Source organism: Leptidea sinapis, chromosome 1 (genome assembly GCF_905404315.1).
Source record: "Leptidea sinapis chromosome 1, ilLepSina1.1, whole genome shotgun sequence".
NCBI classification, from domain to species: domain Eukaryota; kingdom Metazoa; phylum Arthropoda; class Insecta; order Lepidoptera; family Pieridae; genus Leptidea; species Leptidea sinapis.
In genome coordinates, this window is record NC_066265.1 from 34,065,847 (window position 1) to 34,090,067 (window position 24,221).

At 36.3% G+C, this 24,221-nt stretch overlaps 1 protein-coding gene across 1 annotated transcript in view; it reads left to right on the plus strand.

The window, feature by feature from the left end:
• Positions 1 to 421: 421 nt before the first annotated feature.
• Positions 422 to 24,221, plus strand: part of LOC126966184 (cerebellar degeneration-related protein 2-like) — a 92,327-nt gene continuing 68,527 nt past the window's right edge. Inside the window, exon 1 of the mRNA XM_050810154.1 lies at positions 422 to 676. Within this exon, the coding sequence (XP_050666111.1) occupies positions 601 to 676 (76 nt within the window). The 5' untranslated portion in view covers positions 422 to 600. The remainder of the gene's footprint in view (positions 677 to 24,221) is intronic.

The window sequence follows — 24,221 nt, forward strand, 5'->3', positions numbered from 1 at the left end:
AAGCTTGTATTTGTTCCTGGCGTTAACATTATGATTATCACAGTTTCTAGCATATTCGCTAATGTAATAAACATAATGCTAATAACATCACCAAGAATATAGATAATATTGAGATGCACCAGGTAAAATGTTTATTTCTTTGAAATTTGTCTTTAACGACTTTGTAGGAGCTAGGTTATAAACACGTAAATAACCAAAAGAATCATTGCATAAACGTGTAAAATAAAGAAACTTTCCTTGTAAGTAATCACATACAGTATGTAAACGATGATAGAGTCGATATAAGATGACCAGATACTACGTGTCTGGCTAAAAGAACGTTAACGGTTGATTAAAATCGAGTGGCCGGTGAATGCTGTGAGTCCGTGGAACAAGCGGGGAACCAGTTTGTTGAAGACATCCCGAGCGGCGAGCGCTCCAACTGGCGAGGTAAGGCCGCAGTATTCAGCCGGTGGCTCATGTGCGTGCGCGTGGACACTCGCGGCGGGAGCTTCTCGCGGACGACGCCTTCAACTGTGAAGTAACGAGTTGTAAGTGTGAAGTGATCGTGAACATAGCATGGTTCTAGTGAACTGATATCTACAGGTGTGTGGCCCAGACATGGCTAGCTTTGATGATCTCGCGTTCGACTGGGCGACGCTGTGCCAGGAATGTCCTGAATGCTGGACTGCTTCAGGTGAGCGACCTTCACTATACCTACGACCGCATTAAGGCCATAAACAGTATATTCATCACAACGATGCTTAAAAATGAACGATTTTCTGTTTGAGAGATACCCTCACTTAGGTGTTGGATCTTTCGACATGTTTGTCGTATAATTATTAGAGCGCACTCAGACAATCTTATCGTTTCGACACGATACTTTAATAAACATGTATTAATTGAGTGTAATTTTAAATGGTGTTTCATGTTGTTACGATCAGTAATGTGATACTTACATATGAGTCGTTAATTAGAAGGTACTTTGAAATATGTGCAACACGTATTAAATTTTTATTTTGTATGTCTTAATACAATTTTTAAATGTTTTATTCAAAAGAAAAAGAAATTTCTCTAAAATTATGATTCTTAAAATAGCGGTATAATTATGAAGTCCAGAAGAATTTCGACGTCCAATTTAAATATTTTTATAATAATTAACAGACAGACAATTTTATAGTCAGAGGCAAGGACTAAGATATAATAAGTATCAAATTATTATTGTTGGCATCAGAAAGAAGAACCATATTAGTTATTGCAGAATAGTATAAATAATTAAAAAATATAGGAGTTGTAGAGAAAACCTGAGGTGCATAAAAATAACTAGATACTATGGTGATAGAATTTTCGAAAACGCTTTCCCTATTTACGAAACAGCTTGCCTGAGGACATCAGACTAGAAACCAGTAAAAGAAAACTAAATATAGGTATGCATAACTAGTGCTGAGCCAAGTGCCTAGGTCCTAAAGAATCATTGAGAGCAAAATTTAAAGAAATAAACATCTTGACTGTTGCTTCTCAATATATTCTTAATAATGTTATATATGTATATAGGCACATAAGAGATTTTGCTAGAAACTGTCATAACCATAATGTTAACACCAGGAACAGACATAAACTACATGCCTACTACTCGGCTAAGTTGAGTTACCAAGTCTTTCGTGGGGCGATGTATATGCTTTTACAACAAGATCCCAGATAATGTTCAAAACAAAAGTATTACGAAATTTAAAAAAAATGTTAAAAAACGTTTGTGTGGTAAAGGTAACTAAATAACATAAATTACTTTCTTAATGATGCCATTGATTGGGAATCGAGCGACAGCCCCTCAGGCTATTAAATAATAAATTTTATTGTACGATTTTACATTGTAACCATATTTCCATAAAAAAAAGCCCGGTGAGTTTGTTGCGCCCATTCTTCTCAGGTCTGAGGCATTCTTTTTGAAATGGGTGGTAGTTTTTGACTTTCAATAAGTGATGTCACATCCTATATTGAATAAAAATATTTGAATTAGACCCGGCAAACGTTGTTTTACCATCGACCGTCCATTGTAGTAATTGTCATATTATGTAATGAATTGACTGTCATTGACTGAATTATTTTAATTGCGAATATATATGTATCTTAGTAAGAAAATATAGGTTTCGAATCACGGAATCACCAACATGTCTCTTAAACATTGTCGGAAACACGCTGCATCTTAAGGAAAAGTATTATTTCCATCGGTTCACTAGTTGTCGCAGTGTAACTGAAGGAAAAAACCGGCTGTCCGTTTATTGGTATAGAGAATAATAAATAATAACACGAACTTTAAATTAGTTTTTAAATATTTTCACTCGTTTAACAAAGTGTATTTAAAAGAGGATTGATCCTGAAAACAAGATGCTTAAATTTTTTTGCGAGAATATGTTTAATGTTAGTAAAAGTTTCAGTTATTTCTGTAACTGTTAAATATGAAATAATTAAATGATTAATTAATTAATTTGGTCGAATAAACAATCAAGTTCTTAAGATTTATATTATCATACTCTATTTTGTATCACTATCGGTAGTTTAAAAATACTATAATCACTATGTATGTATGTAATATGTATATATATATATATAATATATATATTGTGAGGGGTCACATTCACAAACTGAACTCCGTATGACTGTGTTGATAGATAACATACATTGTCAGTGAACTGGTGTTATTATTATAAACATTGAAATAATCAATATATATAAACATTGGTATAAATACGGGTAAACTTAAGTGTATGTATATTTAAGTAAATATGGTGATAGTGACCTAGATTTGTGAATAATTCGTATCCATTTTCGGGGTTTTACACCCGAAGTTCCACCTGTTCCACCTGTCAGCGGACTGTTTCACATAAACTGTATTGTAAAGCTGAAAATTTGACTGAATGAAATAAGTTTTTTTGATTTATTACATATTTTTGCTTTTTCTCTCAAATGACGATATAACCTTATATTTTAAGCCGTTATAAGCAATAGCAATAACACATTACTATATACAGTAAAAAGTGAAATATATTTCACTTTAAAATAATGAAAGTAATTTTAGTTTATAATTAACATGTTTTGTGCATAAGTCATTATGAAGTTGTTGATATTTTCTTATAATTATTGATTTAATAGTAGTGTTCGTGGGATTCTGCCATTTTAAATAACGAATATCTTTTTTATTTTATGATTTAAATTTATTAGATATTGTAATATGAATAAAATATTCATAATCTTAGTCCCAGTCTGTCCGAAAGATTAGATATTTTGCTATTGAGTAACATTTCGAGCACAATCATTTTCAATAAAACAATTAAATATATTTAGACACAAAATGTGATTGTGAACCGTACCTGCCACTTTATAAAACTCTAATATACATGTAACTTTATTTTTCATCCAGATACAATTGCAATGTATACTTTCTACTTCAAATTGTCATTCATTTTTTTACAGACATAATAAATATTTTAATATTACGGACTCTTCATCGCGCATTCGGTCAAAATCTTTTTAATTTACAAAGATAGTTAAGTTCGTTAGTAGAGTTATTTTCGAATACATTACAGCTCTTAATGTTAGTTATTCCGACTTAGAAATGTAAACGAATACATATTCACGTATTTTTATCACACACGTAATAATTATCAACTTTCTTCGAAATGAAACTCTCCGATGCGTCCGTAACATGATGTTCACTATTTGAACACAATATTTCTTATATTTAGCATAGTCAGTATTATTACTATTTACATACTCTAATATACTATTGAATGACGTAAACCAATCTGCAGTTCTTCTAGATTTAAAGTATTAACTAGGTTCTCAATATTTGTGAATATTTTTAAAGTAAAATATTTATGACATCGCCTCAAATTGTTCATGTCGCATTACAATCGGCCGATTGTAATAAGTGTAAAGTTGTATATATTTTAAGTTCTGGTTCCCGAGTTGGAGAGCAGGCTCGAACCACACCATCAACCTGACAAAGGTGTTTTTTATTACATGCAAGCAAATGCAAGCATTCAAAGTTGAAGGATTGGTGGAAAATTGGGGGATGAAACTAAGATATCTCAATGGCAGCGATGGTTGTGAAATAATTAAAAATAGTTTAAAATTTTAGTTGAAATAATTATCATTATTGGGAATCAGTTTCTTTTTTAAAAATTTCTTATAATATTATTCAACCCTAAGAGCGCTTTCGCACCAGGTCCGATCAGAGTCCGACCGTACCTACCCGTGAAAATACAGAAAATCTCGGTCCGAACCTTCCGATCCAAGTCCGATCTCTGATCCAATTTCAAGTTATTCAGGGGCCACGTTTTGTCATACGGCATTTTACGCGAAGCCACACCAAAGCAATGACGTAGTTGATCATGAATTCTTTCAATCGGCGTCAACTTATGGTAATGGTACGTACGAAGACGAAGAAGAAGTAAAGATTTCTGGTTGGACCATGTCTTGATGGACTTCTATACATGAACGCAGCTCGCCACCTCGTATTTGGTTCGGACGCAGCCCGCGACCGTTCATACAATTAATTGTACGAGTACTCCGGACCGTGTTATCACGGGTAAGGATCGTACGTAGTGCTCTAAGTAATGCTATTTCTTGTTTTCTGTATTAAGTATGTATACTTATTACTAATTATAGCAAAATATGGTTACGACACAGTATGTTTGACTCGAAGTTTTATTGTTTGAATGAAACTTATAACGAATGTAGTTAAACTTTTAATTATTAGAACGGAATCAGAACAACAACATATTACTTCTGCTTCTGCTTCTGCACACACACACACACACACACACATACAATTATATAATATGAATTACACATTTGAAACAAAAGATAACTAGAATATTTATTAAATAATAATTATTCTTACGTTACTTTACATAAAAAATAGATAATTAAACATATTTAATATTTACAATTTACCACAACTTGGGAAAAGGTTGAGCGTTAATGAAAAGAAGTTGCAAGAATGAATGAATGAATTGCCACTCTTTTAAATTAACAGCTTCGTTACTTCATTTTACAAATCATTTCTTTAATAACATTCTATAAAAGTGATTAAACAATAAAATTCAATTAAATACGCAATCACACACGAGTAAGTTATAGAAATAACTATAAATAAATAAAAACTACAAGAGTATCAATCCACACACAATATTAATAAATATACTCGTAAGTGTCATGCGAGCATATAATATATATAATCTTATATATATATAAGATTATAAGATAATATAGATAGGTGACCAGCCATCACCTTCCTCGACCATATTTTAAAGAAGGGAACTACCCTACAATAGGGTCTATGACATTAAACTTAAAATACTAAAATGACGTCTGATAAGAACGGGTTACAGATGAAGTAATAGTGAATGAGATGGACTAGGAGAAATGGTTATTTCCAATGATAATTAAAATTTTACATAAAGTCATATATATATGATTGTACAAAGGAGAAAAGTGATAGAATTTTACTTTCGCTAGGTAGCGATAGTGAAGACCGTGTAAATATGGCAATTAAAATAATATAATAGTGCCGTTTGTAACAAGTGGTACTTACTGACTTCTTAATTGGCGGGTACGCGGAACACGGTTGCTGTTCAAATGGTCTGTCAATACAATGTCGTTGAACTTTATTTTATCCAAAATTGCTTGAACCTTTACAATACCAATAAAATACCATCCAATATAACAAATTTAATGAAGGCGCGGAAATTTACGGAATATACTCATAACATTATCGTAATGAAGTTAAAAATGTAGACATATAATCAATAATTCTATTTACAATTTTTTTTGGCGGTTGTGTATGTATGTCTGTTTGTCTGTATGTATGTCCGGACAATATGTGAGATATTATTAAAATGTTGCGAACAAAGTGAAGTTACTTTAATGATACGCGGATGAGGCCTGGTGGAGATCTCCACTTCTTGCGATATTTTTTGTTTTCGGGGAATTGTTCTAAGAGCACGCGACGGTACCGATCTTCTCTGGTCTTCGACACACTCCGAAATACGAACATACGTCGGACCTTTGTGTGCATATTGAACACGACGCGACGGCTGTATAGCCACTCTTTGCAAGCCCATCACTTTAATTCTGTTTTTTTTAATCATTCCATTATATTATCATTTAATATTACCATCCAATAAAATATGTTGGCGGGAAATTATTGACGTTTCTAAAAGTAAACGCATTGCAAATTTGATTAAATAAATCTTTTTAACTGTAACAATATTTATGGTTTGATCTGTTAGATATTTATATAATTATCTGATTTGTGAATGTGATACGTGAGTGTCACACACTATTGAGGAAATTCAATTGTTCGCCAAGGACTGTCACACTTTTAATGTATTATTTAATGTTGATCTTTGCCCTGGAGAGCTGAGCCCCTGTGACCGAAGTATTAACTTACGGCCGTTCTCAATATTCAGTCTATCTTCGGTCGTGGCCTACTTGAGATAAAAAAATCGTACCTATCGTTGGCTTTTCTGTGTCAATAAACTTATCGACGGTAACTCATCTTATCCGTACACGCTGTCTGTCAATGGGACGACGTATAGCTTACCAGCGATAGAAAATTGTTTGGAAATTGCAAGAGTGAACTGGCGATAAGAATGACTTATCGGGTATATTGGGACAGCTTCAGGTTATTGACAGTAGAAGGTATTAATTTATCTGTGTCTGTAGATAGTATATTAGTAACGGCCGTTAGCAGCGAAACGTCTCTAACTCACTATTCAAGGTACATTTGTGTTTAACAATTCACAATATTTCGTTGTTTCACACTCATTAGTAAAGTCAGTAGGAATTACAATTGTTTCTATATTTTATGATCCGCTAATGAACATAAAATGTTGAAAGGAGATTCTTATTACCACATTTATTTTGGTATCACCTGGACGATGTCTCAACAAGTTATGTAACTTGAATATTTATAAATGTATTTATTAAATACTTATGACTGACATTTAAATACGTTTTGCATGTTATTTTCTATTTTTTTATGTAGTTTAATAATTTCTATTTATGTGTAATAATTTACAAATTAAGACAAAAACATAGTCCGTGGGAAGTGACCCTGCCTGATACTGACATAGGGGTTGGGGACTCTAATCCCAGTTAATGCAAATGCTTTTTTGTATGATGAATAATAGTATTTATTTCCGAGTCATGTATCTTTTATATATATATATATAAGAGATTTCCACTTATGTATTGACTCATCCAGATATCTGTTGAACCATAAGACGTAGAGACTGAAAATTTGATAGGAATATTCCTTTCGCTGAGTAGAGGGTCAGCTAAGAACAGAATTTATGGAAAGCCACCTACATCCGTTCATGACAAATAAGTGTTGACATGAGAGAAGAACGTCTGTCGGGTCAACTATTGTTTATATAATGTATGTATTTATGTAAGATTAGCACAGAGAAGTGTGATGGACCAGAACTTTCAGTCAAAGTCCATAGGAAATACAAACAGAGAATGACTGTTACATAAGTAATTGATTTTAAGATGATTTTTAAATTACTAAGTTTAATTATAAAAAAAGTTAAGTAACTTTACTTTATTATAATACATATTTACTTACATACCTTAGAATAAGTCCCATTCATTGTGTTTTAATTATTTTTCATTACTTGCTCTTTTCTCCATTAGTTAGTATTTTCATTATTGAGTGAAATATATATGTGAGGTGGAATAAGATATTTATGAGCATTAAAATTATTTATTATTATAAATCAGTATTTGTTTTACATCTAAAAGCAATGCTTTGCCAATATTGAGCATGTTTCCGTCGGGTTTCATTGTACGATCATTTGTACAATAAGGTTAATGTTTTTGGTGTCAACATTCCAAGAGCGACCGGCCAGTTGGATAGCTGACTGTGTCACCGGAATAACAAATAGAATACAGTTAAGAGTGCCCAAATAATACATACGGTTACAATCATTCATCACCATGTACAAGGTTGGCATACTTCTACGTAATACATACACAGGCAACAGGCTTCCTGTAATGTATGTAGAAAAAACATTTCTCAATGTAAAATTAAAAAGGTACTTACTTATTCAAATACCTATATACGATACTGCAGTAAAAAATATATGTATAAATTAATATTTATTTATTTATTCAAGGTCCACCAACACAGAATACACAAGACAATTCATAAGATTGTAACATAAATTTCAAAAATCGTGTCCCTGCAATTACAGGTGAACACATCATGCACATAAACATACAAACAATTTAGTTGTTAATTATATAAAAGTAAATTGAAGTCCTATAACGCTAACATGTTGAAACAATATAAAAAGATAAATTAATTCCACAAATCATTACAAGCTACAATACAGTCACTTCAATATAATCACTAAAATACACTAAAATACATATATGTATAATATTTTCTAAGTTTAATTTATATTATTAATTTCGTTCATAATGATAATTTCAAGTTAATTATAATCAGATTTGATTGTGTGTCACTCCAGACACAACCTGATCAACGCATCAATAGACGTCTTGTGCTGTTTCAAGATATAAAAACGTTCAGTTTTAGTTCCGGACATTCGAACTTGCCCTTACAGGATATCGATTTACCATTACTATTTTCATTCAAAATAGTATCAAAAATCACTAATTGAAACTCAAAAACTATATCCGAAAATGTATGTCTCAGGCATGAGAAGATCGGGTTCCAGTAATACTGAAATTTGCGCGCGTTATGACTTCGCATATCTTTCGCTAGAAACTCGTTGCCCACTTATAGAGCGGACACGTTTGGGTTTTATATAAATAATTACTTCTAGGTTTTATATAAATAATTACTTTTAGGTTTTATATAAATCTGCGACGCAATGTTGTAAGTGTGGGTACTTGTTGCACTCATCCGCGAACATTTCGTGCTAATGACTATTTTCTCATCTCAGCGCAGTATTTCCTGATTCCAAGTGACAGAGTGGCCAGGTGGCCGGCTGGCTCCTAACATATCATTTGCGATATAATTCCGCCTCACTCGAACGGTTCATAAGTGCACGTGTTTTATTGCGAATGAAAATATAAAAACATTATAATATCGTAAATCATAAATCATTTTCTTAAGTACTTCAAGTGATCCGCGACTTCTATCTTGTAGCTTTCGGTTACGTGGCGAATGACCATTGACTCATTTTTTTAAAACATTAATATAATTGATAATATTAAATAAAAAGTATCCTTGCCTTCTTTGAATTTGCATTAAAGGATTTAAGATATTATATATGTAAACATAAGATGCCTTATTTTTACTCTCTAAAATATATCAAAATGCACAGACTAAAGACATCATACGCTAATAACTTTATTTGAAGGACCAACAGAAAAAATAGAAACGGTCCTGGGAAAAGGTTGATAGATGACATAAAAGCAGAAAGCTTATGGATAGAGAGACCTGGAACAAGGAGGAGCAGGACTACATCCAAGAAGGCATTGTTATCAACAATTTTCATAAAAATAGATATAACTGTAATAAAACTACGTTCCAACTAGATATCGCGTAATCGCAAAGCTCGCCAATTAATACTACGCCCAAGTGGGCGTACTCGAGCCAGTCTTGAAAAATGTGTGACATTGACATGCCGCAGTTCTGTTAAACTTTGCTAATAAATGAAACTAAAATGCCGGGTTGCGTAGTAGAACTTTATAAAAATAATACTACAAGAAATAAGAAAAATACTGGAATTAGATATCATCAGAACTTAAGTATTTTATATTTTATTAATTATATCAATATTAATCAATAGGCGTAAGTATGTTATAAAATGTGATAGACACACGCACAAGCTTCTAATAGTTGCCACATTATAGAATTATAGCTTCGGTTCTTAGGAGGTGCGGTGTCTAGTTGGAGCGCAGTGGAGACCAATGCTTAGTCTGAAGTAGGCTGTATTATATGATGTGAACAAAGCTTACCAGTTTACAGTGAGCCGGGAGAATCAATATCCTAATTTAATTATTCTTACTTTATTCATTGATAATAAATCAAATCGTATTGTACTATCAAAAGAGAATAAGTTTCACTAACATTTACCGTAAATAGCGTCTAAATTCATTATTAGTTGTTCTTTCACCTGATATTTACATATTGTCTTTATGCTCGGATGGAGATATTATTTAACAAAAACAAGAGCATCTCAGCTTGTTAGTAACAAGTATTAAACAATATCTTATTTATCATCAACATTATAATTCAAATTCTATTTATTGTTCAAGAGAGCGTATCTTGTCCGATGAGGATTCCATAAAGTGGCTTTTTATAAATTTGTAATTTGTTGTAAGATTATTTTCTCAGAAACATTGACAGATCATTACTTTTTATTGTACCGCCTTTATTTTAAATTTATGTGTGTTTTTTGCATTTATAACAACGATTTATTAATAATATTATTATTATGTTTTTCTATAGTGGTAATATTTTTTAATTTAGATATTTTTTTTATATTTGTCACTGATACTTACACTTTACAGTCAATGGCGTTTCATTAATGTTTATATTGGTATTTCTACTCTACTCAACTACCTTAACATAAAGGCACATTACCTCGAACGGGAAGTCATAGATAACAGATAGATGAGCCTTCGTAACAAATCTTCGTTCCAATTTCATCAGACTCTAAACAGGCTGTTAATTACGAGTTACATTTATAATTCACTAGCTATTTTATAGTTTTAATTATTAATGTTTAATTAAAGTAATATTATTACAATTGAAGTGTTTATTGAGTTATAATATCAATCAAAATGACTCGGAAACAAACATTCGTAAACAAATATATTTACCAGTGGGTGGCTTCTTGGCAGAGAATGCCGATGAGGTGGATACCACAGCGACGCCTTTTGCCGCCCTGAATGTGCAAGCAAATTACATGGCATGGCATGGTATAACATAAATGACTTTCTTAACGATACTACAGATTGGGCATAGAGCGACCGCTCTTAGGCTTTTTATATTATAATTTTATTTTATTACTAGCTGACCCAGCAAACGTTGTACTGCCGATATTAAAATCGCGATACAAAAGTAACTGTTGATCGTAGATGGGTGAAAATTTGAAGTTGTATGTATTTTTTAATGCTGATTAACAATCAACCAAATTTAAAAAAAAATATCAAAAAAATATAAAAAAGAAAATTTCGTGTGGACCACCCCTTAACATTTAGGGGTATGAAAAATAGATGTTGGCCGATTCTCAGACCTACTCAATATGCTCACAAAATTTCATGAGAATCGGTCAAGCCGTTTCGGAGGACTACGGGAACGAACATTGTGACTCGAGAATTTTATATATAAGATTTTATTTATTTTAACAAAATTGAAAAAAAAGAATAAGAATTATTTATTCTGTCTGATATTTTCGGTTGAGTTGTAGTTTTTGACATGCAACGAGTGAATTCCTATCCTATTTTGAATTAAAATATTTGAATATAGTGAGATACTGTTTTAATAACTCTCAAAACAAAAATATAAGTCAAGGTTACTAACATAATATTATTTTTAAAACACGCATAATTTGACTGGTGACGACATGTCGTCGCGGTGCCAACTTATATAAAATAATATTAAATGAATGTGAATGTCAAAGTTCTTGTCGCGCTGTCATCAAGTTACCAAGCTCTGTAGTACCGTTTGGTGGTAGATCACTTGTCGATGATTTTGGTTGTTGTCGAAAGTTGCTCTTGTTAACTTAAACCAGCCATTCCTGCCGCCGCTGCTCATGAGGAATGACACCCTGGCCCATACGGCAAATTAGAGAGCCGATCTCCTGTGCGCTCTTTTTGCCTTCAACTCGACTCTTGGCGACAACGGAAAAACACCGCCGACCAATTCGTGGTATCAGAGCTCTATGCCTGAAGGTGCTATGCTCTGTTTTCGTTGGACGTAAGGAAGTCGAGCGGGTTGTACGGCATTCCTCCAATCGTTGACGCCGCTGCTAACGTGTTTATTCCGGCAGTCATACTCAAAAGGTGTAGTCCCTGACTCTGGACCTGGAAGTCAGCGCTTTTCCATCCAATAATAAAGGAGACAGTCGTGATCCGGCAAATTACAGGCCTATAGCTATTACCTCCCTGCTCCTCCTCCTCCTCCCTTCCCTCCAAAATCACCGAGAGACCTAGAACCTAGTGACCTAGGTGACCAGCTGATCAACGACCGACGATTTATGATTAAAGGAAATAAGTTCTCGTTCTTTAGAGAATGTTATTATTAACATTAATCAGAGGCCAAAGCTAACTCATTATATAGTAGGTACATAGTATGTTATAATATCGGAAGCACTAATTTATAAAAATAATCTATTATTGGGTCTACTTAAACGTGACATTGGCTGAATTGTGGCGTATCTTCCACAGAATAGAATAACTTCTCTAGTACTTATATAATAATACCTCAATGCCGTAACATTGAAAGAAAGAAATAAAAACAATTTATTTTGCACCTTACTTAACCTAGTTTTCAATTAATGTTGAGGTTATTATTGTATATTAAATTGCAAAATTTGGTTTTGCCTCAGCATAATGCAGATCATAGGTTATATGATCAGCGCTGGTCTTCCGGTGCACCCAGGTGGTGTTTCAGATATTGTTAGCCTCGGAAAATACATACTTACAATCAAGGATTGCGATATAAGAATAATACAGAACAAGTAAAACAAAACATTACCTTATCAATTGGTGACGTAAAAGTTATCGATAACTTAATTTCGCATTCTCGTGATAGGTAAAGAGGACGTTGACCGGATGCTCTCTTGATGCTGCGTGTGCGAGGAAACCTCGTCCATAACACAACACGGCTGACTGGTTCGTAATTGTAACGACAAACTACAATAATCTAGTGTAACATGCTTGACAACTTTTATGTATGAAGCCTGTTAACAGATTGTTTGTTTGAACACAAATCTGTTGGTCGTTTTTGATGCTAAAATACATTTAAAAATCCTGCCAAGTGCGAGTCAGATTCGTGTATTATGTGTTCCCGGTTTACCATTGAACATTACAAAAATCTGCAGGGCGGCCATCTTTGAATTCACTTCGTGGCTTCTTTTGAACTAAGAACTTCTTTAGGCGCGCTCAACATTGTTTTTTGGTATTGACTGAGACAGAACTGTACCAGGCTTGGCCTTTAGCGCAGTCAAAAATCAAGATACCTTTTTCTTGAGTTTGCACAAAGGAGTGCGATCAGAGTAAAAATGTAGAGTGACAAAAATATTGTGAATGTTACTATGTACTGACTCACCTCGCCGCCGTGCACTTTTCACTTTTGTTTTAAGCTGACACACGACGCGGCGCTGGGCTCAAAGGATCTGAACTGCAAAGTTTTAAAGAGGAAATATAACCGTGCCTCCAGATTCTTTAAGCGGCAAATCGCCCGGGCGAAATCGAAGCACCTTGTCAAAATCGACGAACAGCTTTTCAGTTACCCGACTGGAACACGCAAGTTCTGGTCGTTGTCGGAAGCTGCTCTTGGTAACTTCAACCAGCCCGTCCTGTCGCCGTTGCACATGAGGAATGACACACTGGCACATACGGCAAAAGAGAAAGCCGATCCTCTGTACGCTCTTTTTGCCTCCAATTCGACAAAGTTTCACGACAAAGGAAAAAATCGCCGACTATCCTGCGATGTCAGAGCTCTATACCTGAAGTTCAGTTCAGACAGAAAACCTCGTTACACGTCAGGAAGTCGAGCGGGCCGGATGGCATTTCTCCAATCGTGCTTAGACCGTGTGCCCCTGAGTTGACGCCGGTGCTAACGCGTTTATTCCGGCACTCATATTCAAAAGGCGTAGTCCCTGACTCATAGAAGTCAGCCCTTGTCTATCCGATCCAAAAAAAGGAGACAGTTCGGATCCGGCAAACTACAGGCCTATTTCTATTAGCTCCCTGCTTTCCAAAATCATAGAGGGCATAATTAAACGCCAGCTCTTGGTATACCTAGAGGGTCACAAGTTGATCAACGACCGACGGTACAGCTTTCGCCATGGTCGGTCGACAGGCGATCTTATGGTATACACATGGACGGGCGGCGGCTATCGAAAGCGAGGGAGAAGGCCTGGTAGTTGGCCTGGATATAGCGAAGGCCTTTAATCGTGTATGGCACGCCCCCTTTGAAAACTTCCATCATTCGGGCCTCCCCGAGAGCTTTTGCAAGTGGACCTCCAGCTTCCTCACTGGGCCCAGCATACGGGTCATTGTCGACGGTTATTCCTCGAACCCTAAGCCCGTGAATGCTGGAGTGCCCCAAGGCTGTGTGCTATCTCCTACACTGTTTCTTCTGCATATCAATGATATGTTGGACACCTCCAACATACATTGATATGCAGATGACAGCACTGGTGATATGCGCGTACAGCTTCCTTAAAGGCCAGCAACGCTCCAATGAAGGTCAGAGGTTATTGATCCACAAAGTGGTTGTGCGTGGTAATAAATATCTTGAATAACGCATGGTTATGGAATGAGCCGCTCTTCGTTGTATGCGTTCAAATGGAAGGAGCTGGTACTGGGGAGCGCCCGCCCAGAGGGAGAACAATACTCCATGTGAGGCCGAATTTACTCCTTACATAGTTGCAGGTGGTGGCTTATATTGAAGTAGTGGCTCGCCTTACTGAGTACAACAATCTTTTTAGAGGCTAGTTTGGCCTTCTCTTCCAATTAATATATTCTTCTCGATATATAGACACCAAGTATGCCGATATATGCTGTGGCAGTTAGGGGGGTGACAATGGGAGACTTTTTAGCTTTAAACGCATAAACTTGTGTCTTCCTGGGGTTGAGACCGAGACTTTGCAAAGCATAGTCTCCATTTCAGACACAATGTAAAGTTTATTTGTTCAAAGCTATCCAAATAGTTTGATATCAACAAAACCTTGATGCTTATGTATGAATTGTATGAAATTATCTCAAGGTGATTCATTTCATCAATAAACATTTACTAGAAATAGATAACTGTTACCGAGCAATTTATTTAGTAAATAAATGTAATCGGTTGCTTAATATAATTACAATGTGTAAGATCTTTATAGAGTACATTCTGATACGAAGCTACACTTGTAATTTCTTTTGGGATGGAGTAGGAATAAAAACAAAACAATGATTTGTGATTATATTATGCTCATTACAAACCGCGACTTTATGCGTGTGCTAAATTCCCACACTTTTAATAGCGTGACTTAATTTTATATTTTACAATTAAACAAATATCATGCAATCTTTATTTCAGTCACGATTGTGTTCTATTTCGTAACAACTCGTTGATAAACTTGCCATCTTCTTATGGTTTCCCTTTTATAGTGATTTTGTTATGTCTGCCATAGGACACCGGAACACGTCTTGTTCTTTTAACCAAGTTCTATGAACATGATGGTTGAGTGAAATATTTGTCTCCTTTTGGAGCATCGGGTGCGGATATGAATCTGGCAAGGAACTGAGCAATAAATTGAAATTGAAACATTTCTCATTCTCTATGTTTGTTAAGATGTGCAGTATATGAATTGATATTTTATTCGTAGGTTTATATGAGAATGGATAAGATCTTCTGCTGACTACATATCCCGATAGTTACCAGGTCTCTGTCGACGCCCCTCTCGGAACATCCGACCATTGCCTGGTCAGGAGTGTAGTGCCCATCCGACGCCAACGTCGCAGACCACCTGCGACCCGCCGCGTTTGGCACTACAAGTCAGCAGATTGGGATAGGATGCGCTCCTTTTTTGCATCCTACCCTTGGGGCGAGGTTTGTTTCCCTTCGGATGATCCTAGAACCTGCGCCGTTGCAGTATTCGATGTGATACTGCAGGGCATGGATATTTTTAAACCAAGCTCTGTAGTACCGATCGGTGGCAGATCACAGCCCTGGTTCGATGCGTCAGTTAAAGCAGCATCTGACTGCAAAAAACAGGCGTATCGAACTTGGGTTGCGGCGCTGGGCACAAATGATCCGAACTGCAAAGTTCTTAAGAGGAAATATAACCGTGTCTCCAGATTTTTTAAGCGGCAAATCGCACGTGCGAAGTCAATGCACGTCGTCAAAATCGGCGAGCAGCTTTCCAGTTACCCGACCGGAACACGCAAGTTCTGGTCGTTTTTGAAAGCTGCTCTCGGTAACTTCAAACAGCCGTCCATGCCGCCGTTGACATGAGGAATGACACCCTGGCCCATACGGCAATAGAGAAAGCCGATTTCCTGTGTGCTCTTTTCGCCTCCAATTCGACTCTTGACGACAACGGAAAAACCCCGCCGACCATCCCACGGTGTCAGAGCTCTATGCCTGAAGTACAGTTCAGACAGAAAACTGTTAGGCGAGCTCTGTTTTCGTTGGACGTCAGGAAGTCGAGCAGGCCGGATGGCATTTCTCCAATCGTGCTTAGAACGTGTGCCCCTGAGTTGACGCCGGTGCTAACGCGTTTATTCCGAAACTCTTATTCCAAAGGCGTAGTCCCTGACTCATGGAAGTCAGCCCTTGTCCATCCGATCCAAAAAAAAGGAGACAGTTCGGATCCGGCAAACTACAGGCCTATTGCTATAACCTCCCTGCTCTCCAAAATCGTGGAGGTCATAATTAGCCGCCAACTTTTGGTAAACCTAGAGGGTCACCAGTTGATCAACGACCGACAATAAGGCTTTCGCCATGGTCGGTCGCCATGTGATCTTCTGGTATACCTAACACATAGATGGGTGGCTTGGCAGTTAGCCAGTTAGGATATAGCGAAGGCCTTTGATCGTGTATGGCACAAGGCGTTCCTCTCTAAACTTCCATCAATTGGGCTTCCCGAGAGCTTATGCAAGTGGACCTCCAGCTTCCTCACTGGGCGCAGCATACAAGTCGTTGTCGACGGTTTTTGCTCGAATCCCAAGCCCGTGACCGCTGGAGTGCCCCAAGGCTATGTGCTATCTCCCACGCTGTTTCTTCTGCATATCAATGATATGATGGACACCTCCAACATACATTGCTACAACAACATACACGGGCCATGCAGGTCTCTCTCGGGAAAACGTCGACCAGTGCCGGGAGAAACTTGTGTCTTCTATCGAGTCCTCTCTCGAGAAGGTCGCAGAATGGGGTAAATTGAACCTTGTTCAATTTAACCCCCAGAAGACTCAAGTTTGCGCGTTTACCATTAAAAAAAAACCCCATTTGTCGTATCACCGCTCTTCGATAACACTTCCCTTAAAGCCTCGCCTAGTATCGGAATACTGGGTCTCGAAATTTCGAGCGATTGCCAATTCCGTGGCCATCTGGAGGGCAAAGCCAAATTTGCTTCGAAGAAGCTGGGCGTCATCAATAGAGCACGGCAATACTTCAAGCCGGCCCTTATTCTAGCGCTCTTCAAAGCGCAGGTCCGGCCACACATGGCGTATTGCTGTCATCTCTGGTCTGGCGCACCCCAGTATCAGCTCGATCCATTTGACCGCGTGCAACGCAGAGCAGCTCGAATTGTCGGGGACCCAGTGCTCTGTGAACGGCTGGATCACTTGGCGTTGCGTAGAGACGTCGATTCATTGTGTGTCTTCTACCGCATTTATCACGGGGAGTGTTCCGAAGAGCTGTTTCACCTGATTGCACCTTCGTACGACACGCCACAAATTAGGATATCATCCCCACCATCTGGATGTGTGGCGGTCCTCCACAGTGCGGTTTTCAAGGAGCTTTGTTCCACGTACTACAAAGCTGTGGAATGAGCTTCCTTGTGCGGTGTTTCCGGGACGATACGACATGGGTTCCTTCAAAAAAAGCGCGTACAGATGTATGTGTAAGCCAGCAACGCTCCTGTGATTCCTCTGGTGTTGCAAGAGTATGTGGGCAGCGGTGATCACTTAACGACCCGCAAGCTCGTTTGTACTCCTTTTTCATACAAAAAAGATGTTTAGTGTGATAGATGTCAGGTTTTCCAATTCATGTTTTCAGTGTAAGTAGTAAGTACTAAGTCGAAGATCGTCAACATTAAGATATTTGATAGACCGTATCACATCGACACACACGGCTCGCAATTTGCGGATCCACCGAGCTGCCTCAACTGCTTCTTGTGGTCCGAGTCCCTGTATAGGGACCGAGGTTAGCCCTACAACTTGTTTCCGAAGCGGTGGTAGTATTAGAAGTGACGTCAAAAAGAATTCTAAAGGAATCAATTTAAATTAAAATAAATGCCTTTTATTATTTTTGATGTTATGTTTGAATTACATAAATATAGATAGATGTCATCAATTACTCCCGAGTTTAAATTCTCGTTCATATCTAGTAGCGAGTGTAAACTACATTACAACTATCAAATAGATACTATCTTATCTACATATTAAATAAAATTACTGTGTAATCAATCGATGCAATGTATTTGTTATTTAAAGAACATCCGGAGGCACAAGGCCTTTTTGACTTAAGTAACGCTGAAACTCTAATTCCTAAATTGATAATTTATATTACATACACAAGATACTCTACCGACCCGACATTTCTTTACAATAGACATGATGTCAGATTTTGGATTTCTCGTGTAGTAGGTACTATGTCGGTGAACATCTTTAATAGTTTCGATTTGTATTGACTTTATTTTAGCAAAGATAATATTTTATAACGATCATAAATGTTTTTTTAAAACGCTCGTAAATGTCATGGTGACCGCTTATGACGTTACTGAAATCAATAATATCGCGTAATATAACAACAAGCAGTGATGACAATTGAGCCGTGACGTCATTCTTTCCGTTAACATGGCCGATTGCCGTGTTTTAAACTTTTATATACTTTATTAAATATCTTTCTAATCTCAATATTTACATAAAAACTTATCATAATAGGTTTAATATATTTTGACTATCTATTATCTATATAACGTATATCTGTCACGCCTAGTTTTTGTTCGATGTAAGCGTTTGTCAGGTCTTCACTGTTAAATACATTTTGCCTCAGAGTTTCCTACGGATGTTTTAGTTTGTAGGCAGTCGTTTTGAAATTCATTGAATTATTTTATAAAACGAAGGTGGTTTGACCATGGACTGATTCTGTCTGTAAGAAACGTGTACTTATATTATGTATGAATAAGAATCGAAGGAAAACTTTAGTCACAAAACAGCAAAAGTTCTTCATTGTTTCGAAGCCAGATAACTACCTAGACCTACTACGAAATATGCAATATTTATATAATTTGTTTTAGCGAAAAATTATAATTTTAGTATACAAACTATTATTGTTCAAGTTCAAATTGTCTATGTTTGTAGTTGACTTTTACATCATAAACTGCTTACTTGTAACCATATAAGTTCATTGTATCTCCGGTGATGGTAAAAATAGTGGTTCTTATACGAGAAAAGTGTGTAATGTGTATGTACTAATGAATGCACGCACCAAGTACTTATACTTCTTTGGCGTTACAAAACAAAAATCCTTAAAAAAAATTATCCTCGTGTTTATACTTTTATAGAAAGAACAATATTGTTATAAAGAAGGTATTAAAAACAACTAATGAAAATATTATTATACAGTATAATTAAATTAAATATCGTTTATTTAAACATCATTTAATTATTTTTTTACAATTCTAAAGAAATTATAGTTTACAACTTATGTACAGTGCGCGCGCATCGTAAAAATTCACTTTTGTCAATTTTTTACTAACGCGCCAAAGAAAGAAGTTGAAATGAAAAAACTGAATTGATGGCTGATTTGAATGATGATGGACGGTGTCATCTAGTGAGCGTGGGTGAAGAGTGAAGAAGAATAATGTTTTAATAGAATAAGTAATTCATATTATAAAAGTGAAACTATGTAAATTGTAGTAATAATAATTAACACACACAAGTCGGAAACAGAGCTCCGCATACACATTAGATATATACTGTATATATATGCCGGATTAAATATTATTATGATACTATAGTGAGAACATTTAACTGCACTCGGCCTTCAGCGATTGTTATAATTTTATGGAAAAGGAGGACAATGTTGCGTACGGGTCACCTGGTGTTAAGTGATCACCACCGCACACATTCTCTGCCAGACCAGAGACACAAGGAAGCTCATTCCACAGCTTTGTAGTACGTGGAAGAAAGCTCCTTGAAAAGCGCAATTGTGGAGGACACATCCAGATGGTAGGGATGATATCCTTATTTGTGGGTGTCGTGCGAAGGTGGAATTCTGCGGCAGCTGAAACAGCTGTTTGGAACACTCCCCGTGATAAATGTAAGATAATAATGATAATGATTGAATAGGTAAATTATGAATGGACAGACCATAACCGTTGTCATCGAATATGTAATAATTGCTTACAATTCACACAACTCAACAGCTAAACAATAATTATTATCATAACATAAGCCTTTATTTCCAGACAGTAATATATTTATCTTACATTGATGACTACACCGATTCAACAACATCGACATAATTCGCCTGTTTGCCACTTTCGTTTATTTCCACTCTGTTCTTTTCTCCGTGTTCTGAAACTCGTTCTAAAAGACGATGGGCAAAAATATATGGAATATGCTTCTGTAAGGAAGTGGTAAAGTTTAACTACTACTGACATTAAATAGGGATTGAACTAAATAAAACATTACAGATACATATAATACCTCAAAGAACTGTGTAGTGATCTTAGATCTGAGTCATACAATTCACCAAGTAAATGACAAGGTCTCACAACACAAACAAATAGAAAATTTTTTATGAAAAACAATGACAAAGTTTATAAATACATAGTAACATTAAGGAAACTGTTTCTTCGATAATATCACCTGTTTGAGTTGCTTAATACGTAGGTCACACTAAAATTTTTGCGTAACTTAAAAAAACAACATGTATTTATGTATATTAAAAAAACAACAACCAAAATATTATGTTTATTGCTTTTCAAAATACTCTCCCTTAAATTTTAAACACTTTTTCATGCGATCGAACCATTTTTTAAAACAGAAGGACCACAGATCTGAAGGTATGTTTTCTACGTGCTGATTGGTGCTATCACTGCTTCTTCGGAATTGGTAAAAGTGAAACCTCTCATCAAATCTTTGATTTTGGGGAAAATACAGAAATCACAGGGTGCTAAGTCGGGGCTACGAGTATGTGCAGGATGGGTGACGAGTTGTACTTTTTCGGAAGCTTAAAATGTTAGTTTTGTTGGCCGTGTTTGAAGAAGCGTTGTCATGATGTAGGAGAACGCGGCTTTTTGGTCGTTATTCGCGAATTTTTTTTAACACCCTGGGTAAACAAAGGATGGAATACCACTCGGCATTAACACTCTTTTGATCTTCACGTGGAATTGCGCAGGGACCCGTAGCTGAGAAAAAAAAATGCTACATTGTTTACTTTTGTTGGCCTTTTCTCATTTTCAGTTTTTTTTCGAGTTCAAAACAGTAAATCCACGTTCCGTCTCCTATGACAATGTCATAAACAGCATTAAAATGTCCGTAGTCGTACTTCATTACCATCTGTGAGCACCATTCCACGCGAGCCCGCTTCGTGGAGGGATCCAACGACAACAAAGTTTCCGAACATCCAATCGTGTAAAATTTTCTGATTATGGCTCATACCAAACCCTAATATTCCTCGAATTGTCTCATAGATAATGCGCGGGTTTTCTTCAATTAGCCGCTTAACAGTAGCCACATTATTTTCGTTGACGGCAGTTGAAGGCCGCCCTTCACGAAATTCGTCATGTAAAGAAACCCGACCTCTCTCAAATTCAGCAAACCATTGCCTCACGATGATCAAGCAAGGTGCTTCTCTTCCAAAAGCATTTTGAAATCGAGCGGTAGTCTTGCGGAGATAGAGAACTTTTAAATTCATAAAAAATCATAGCTCTAAAATCTTTTTGACTTAATTCCATTTTCGTTGCATACGTAGAACTTTGATGTCTGATAAAAAAACAATTGACAAATGATTTCCCGCCTATTGTTTTTTTTTATTACTAAGAAGGTTGCAACGTCAAAAAAATATAACATTCGAAATTCAAATAGTTCTTTCTGAATAAAAAATATTTGAGTATCAAACTTAGTACCCACGCCCCAAATAATTTTGAAAGCATACTGTGGTATCAATATTATGGTAAGTATAATTACGTGTATTTTGATGTGATTTTCTTATGTTTCTAGTTTGGTCCTCACTGCCGAGGATGGCGCCTACGTGTTAATTTTTTGATTGCCGCTGTCCGTTTATCTTTGTCTAATTGACATTAACTTTGATTCCCAAAACACAATTCGCAAATTAATTATCAGCAACCTAGTCAGCTAGCCCTGCGTGTGTTAGCCAGTCTGTCATGTTAGTAATCGGAGTTAACATTTCAGGTAACTCATAACATTTAGGATTGGGTTTGAATTTCCGCAAATAAATGCCTAAATCAACGATTTACAACAAACTGTTTTAGTTTTATATCGAGGTTGGCTAGGATGAATGAAGAATAACAAATCAAAGCTAAGTCTCACACAAATATAAGGTACCTATGAAATTGCCGTTTTGTATGAAAAAATTTAACCGAATTTTTTTCATGTATTTTTTATTTGTATTAATCGAAGTAATCACCCATGCAATCAATGCATCTTTGCCAACGCAGTGGCAGTTTATTGATGCCCTTCTTAAAGAAATCAGCTGGACGGGAAGCAACAAATTCTTCAAAGGCATTTTGTACTGCCTCTCGTGTATTGAATTTTTTTCCCGCCAAGAAGTTATCCAAATTCTGGAAAAAGAAGTAGTCTGTAGGAGCAAGGTCTGGCGAGTAGGGCGGATGACGGAGAGCTTCCAACCCCAGTTCTTGAAACTTGGAGACCGTCTGCTGTACAGTATGAGGACGCACGTTGTCTTGCAGGAGCAGCGGAGACGAGCGATTGACCAATGCTGGTTGGAGATGTGCCAGCTTCTCCATCATTGTGTTCAGTTCTTCACAGTATATATCTGCAGTAATGCTCACACCGTTGGTAAGAAGCTGTGATGAATCACACCGGCGCTAGACCACCTAACAGTGACCATCACTTTTCTAGGGGTAAGTTTTCATTTAGGGCATTGTTTAGGTGGTGAACCAGGATCCAACCAACATGCTGAGCGCTTGCGGTTATCAAACAGAATCTATTTTTCATCGCAGGTAACAATGCGGTTCAAAATTCCTTCATTTATGTGTCTATTGAGCAGTGCAAGGCACGTCTCGACGCGTACTTCGCGCTGGCGATCATTGAGTTCGTGGGGCACCCATTTGCCAAGCTTTTAGTACTGCAGAACGGCAATTTCATAGGACCTATTATTTGATGAAAGGGGATTTGAATACAGCTTGCCATTGACCAGCGGGAGCACAATGGCTCTTGTAACAATGATTTTCTTACGAGCATATCTTGTCGAGCTTCATTTTGTCATTCATCACGGAGGAAGCATTAATTGTTGAATTAAAAATGTCTCTAATTGATGATGTCAGTTTAAATGTTTTCTCTATGAACTTCCTTTTATGGGCTTATATTTTCCGAACATTTACCATGGTAATGTATTTTTTTTAACCATCAAAAATAAGAGATTGGAACGAACAAAAAGCGCACCGACTATTTTTGATTTCAAGAATTATCGACCCTTGTGTATATAAGCTTGTTATAAGAATATAAATCTAACAATTGTAATATAGCTGCTGTCATAGTTATTGATAATATTTTGTATCTCCCTCTCATTTCTACTTACTCAACAAATACATTGATTTAAATCATAATTTGCAATTTTAACATATTTAACAATGCATGTGCGAACAATTTGAGTGCACAGATGGTAATAGAAACTCTCGTGCCACCGCTAATCAATCATTTACAAGGGAGAAATCGATTAACACAACCGATGTGTGTAATTTATTTCCAGTATTTCTTTGTCTTACCAGTTGATAGTCTATTTCCAGTGACTTATCTCGAATAATAACACACAGTGTGTTATAAACGCGAAGTAAAGTTATTCCAAATTGGTTTTTTTGGTCTCTATTTAACCTTTGTCACTACAGAATTACATGACAGGGAGAAGTAATTTTAACTTAGAGTAACTTTTCATTGCGTTTATTAATAAGACAGACGCACTTGTGGAAAAGTATACAAGTTCCCAAGCAGTTTCGAGCTCAGAGCATACTGGGAGTGAACCTTAGAGGCCGGCAACACATCTCTTGATAGTTCCCCATACACGATAAATACGTACGAAAACGATGTATTTGACCATACTTACA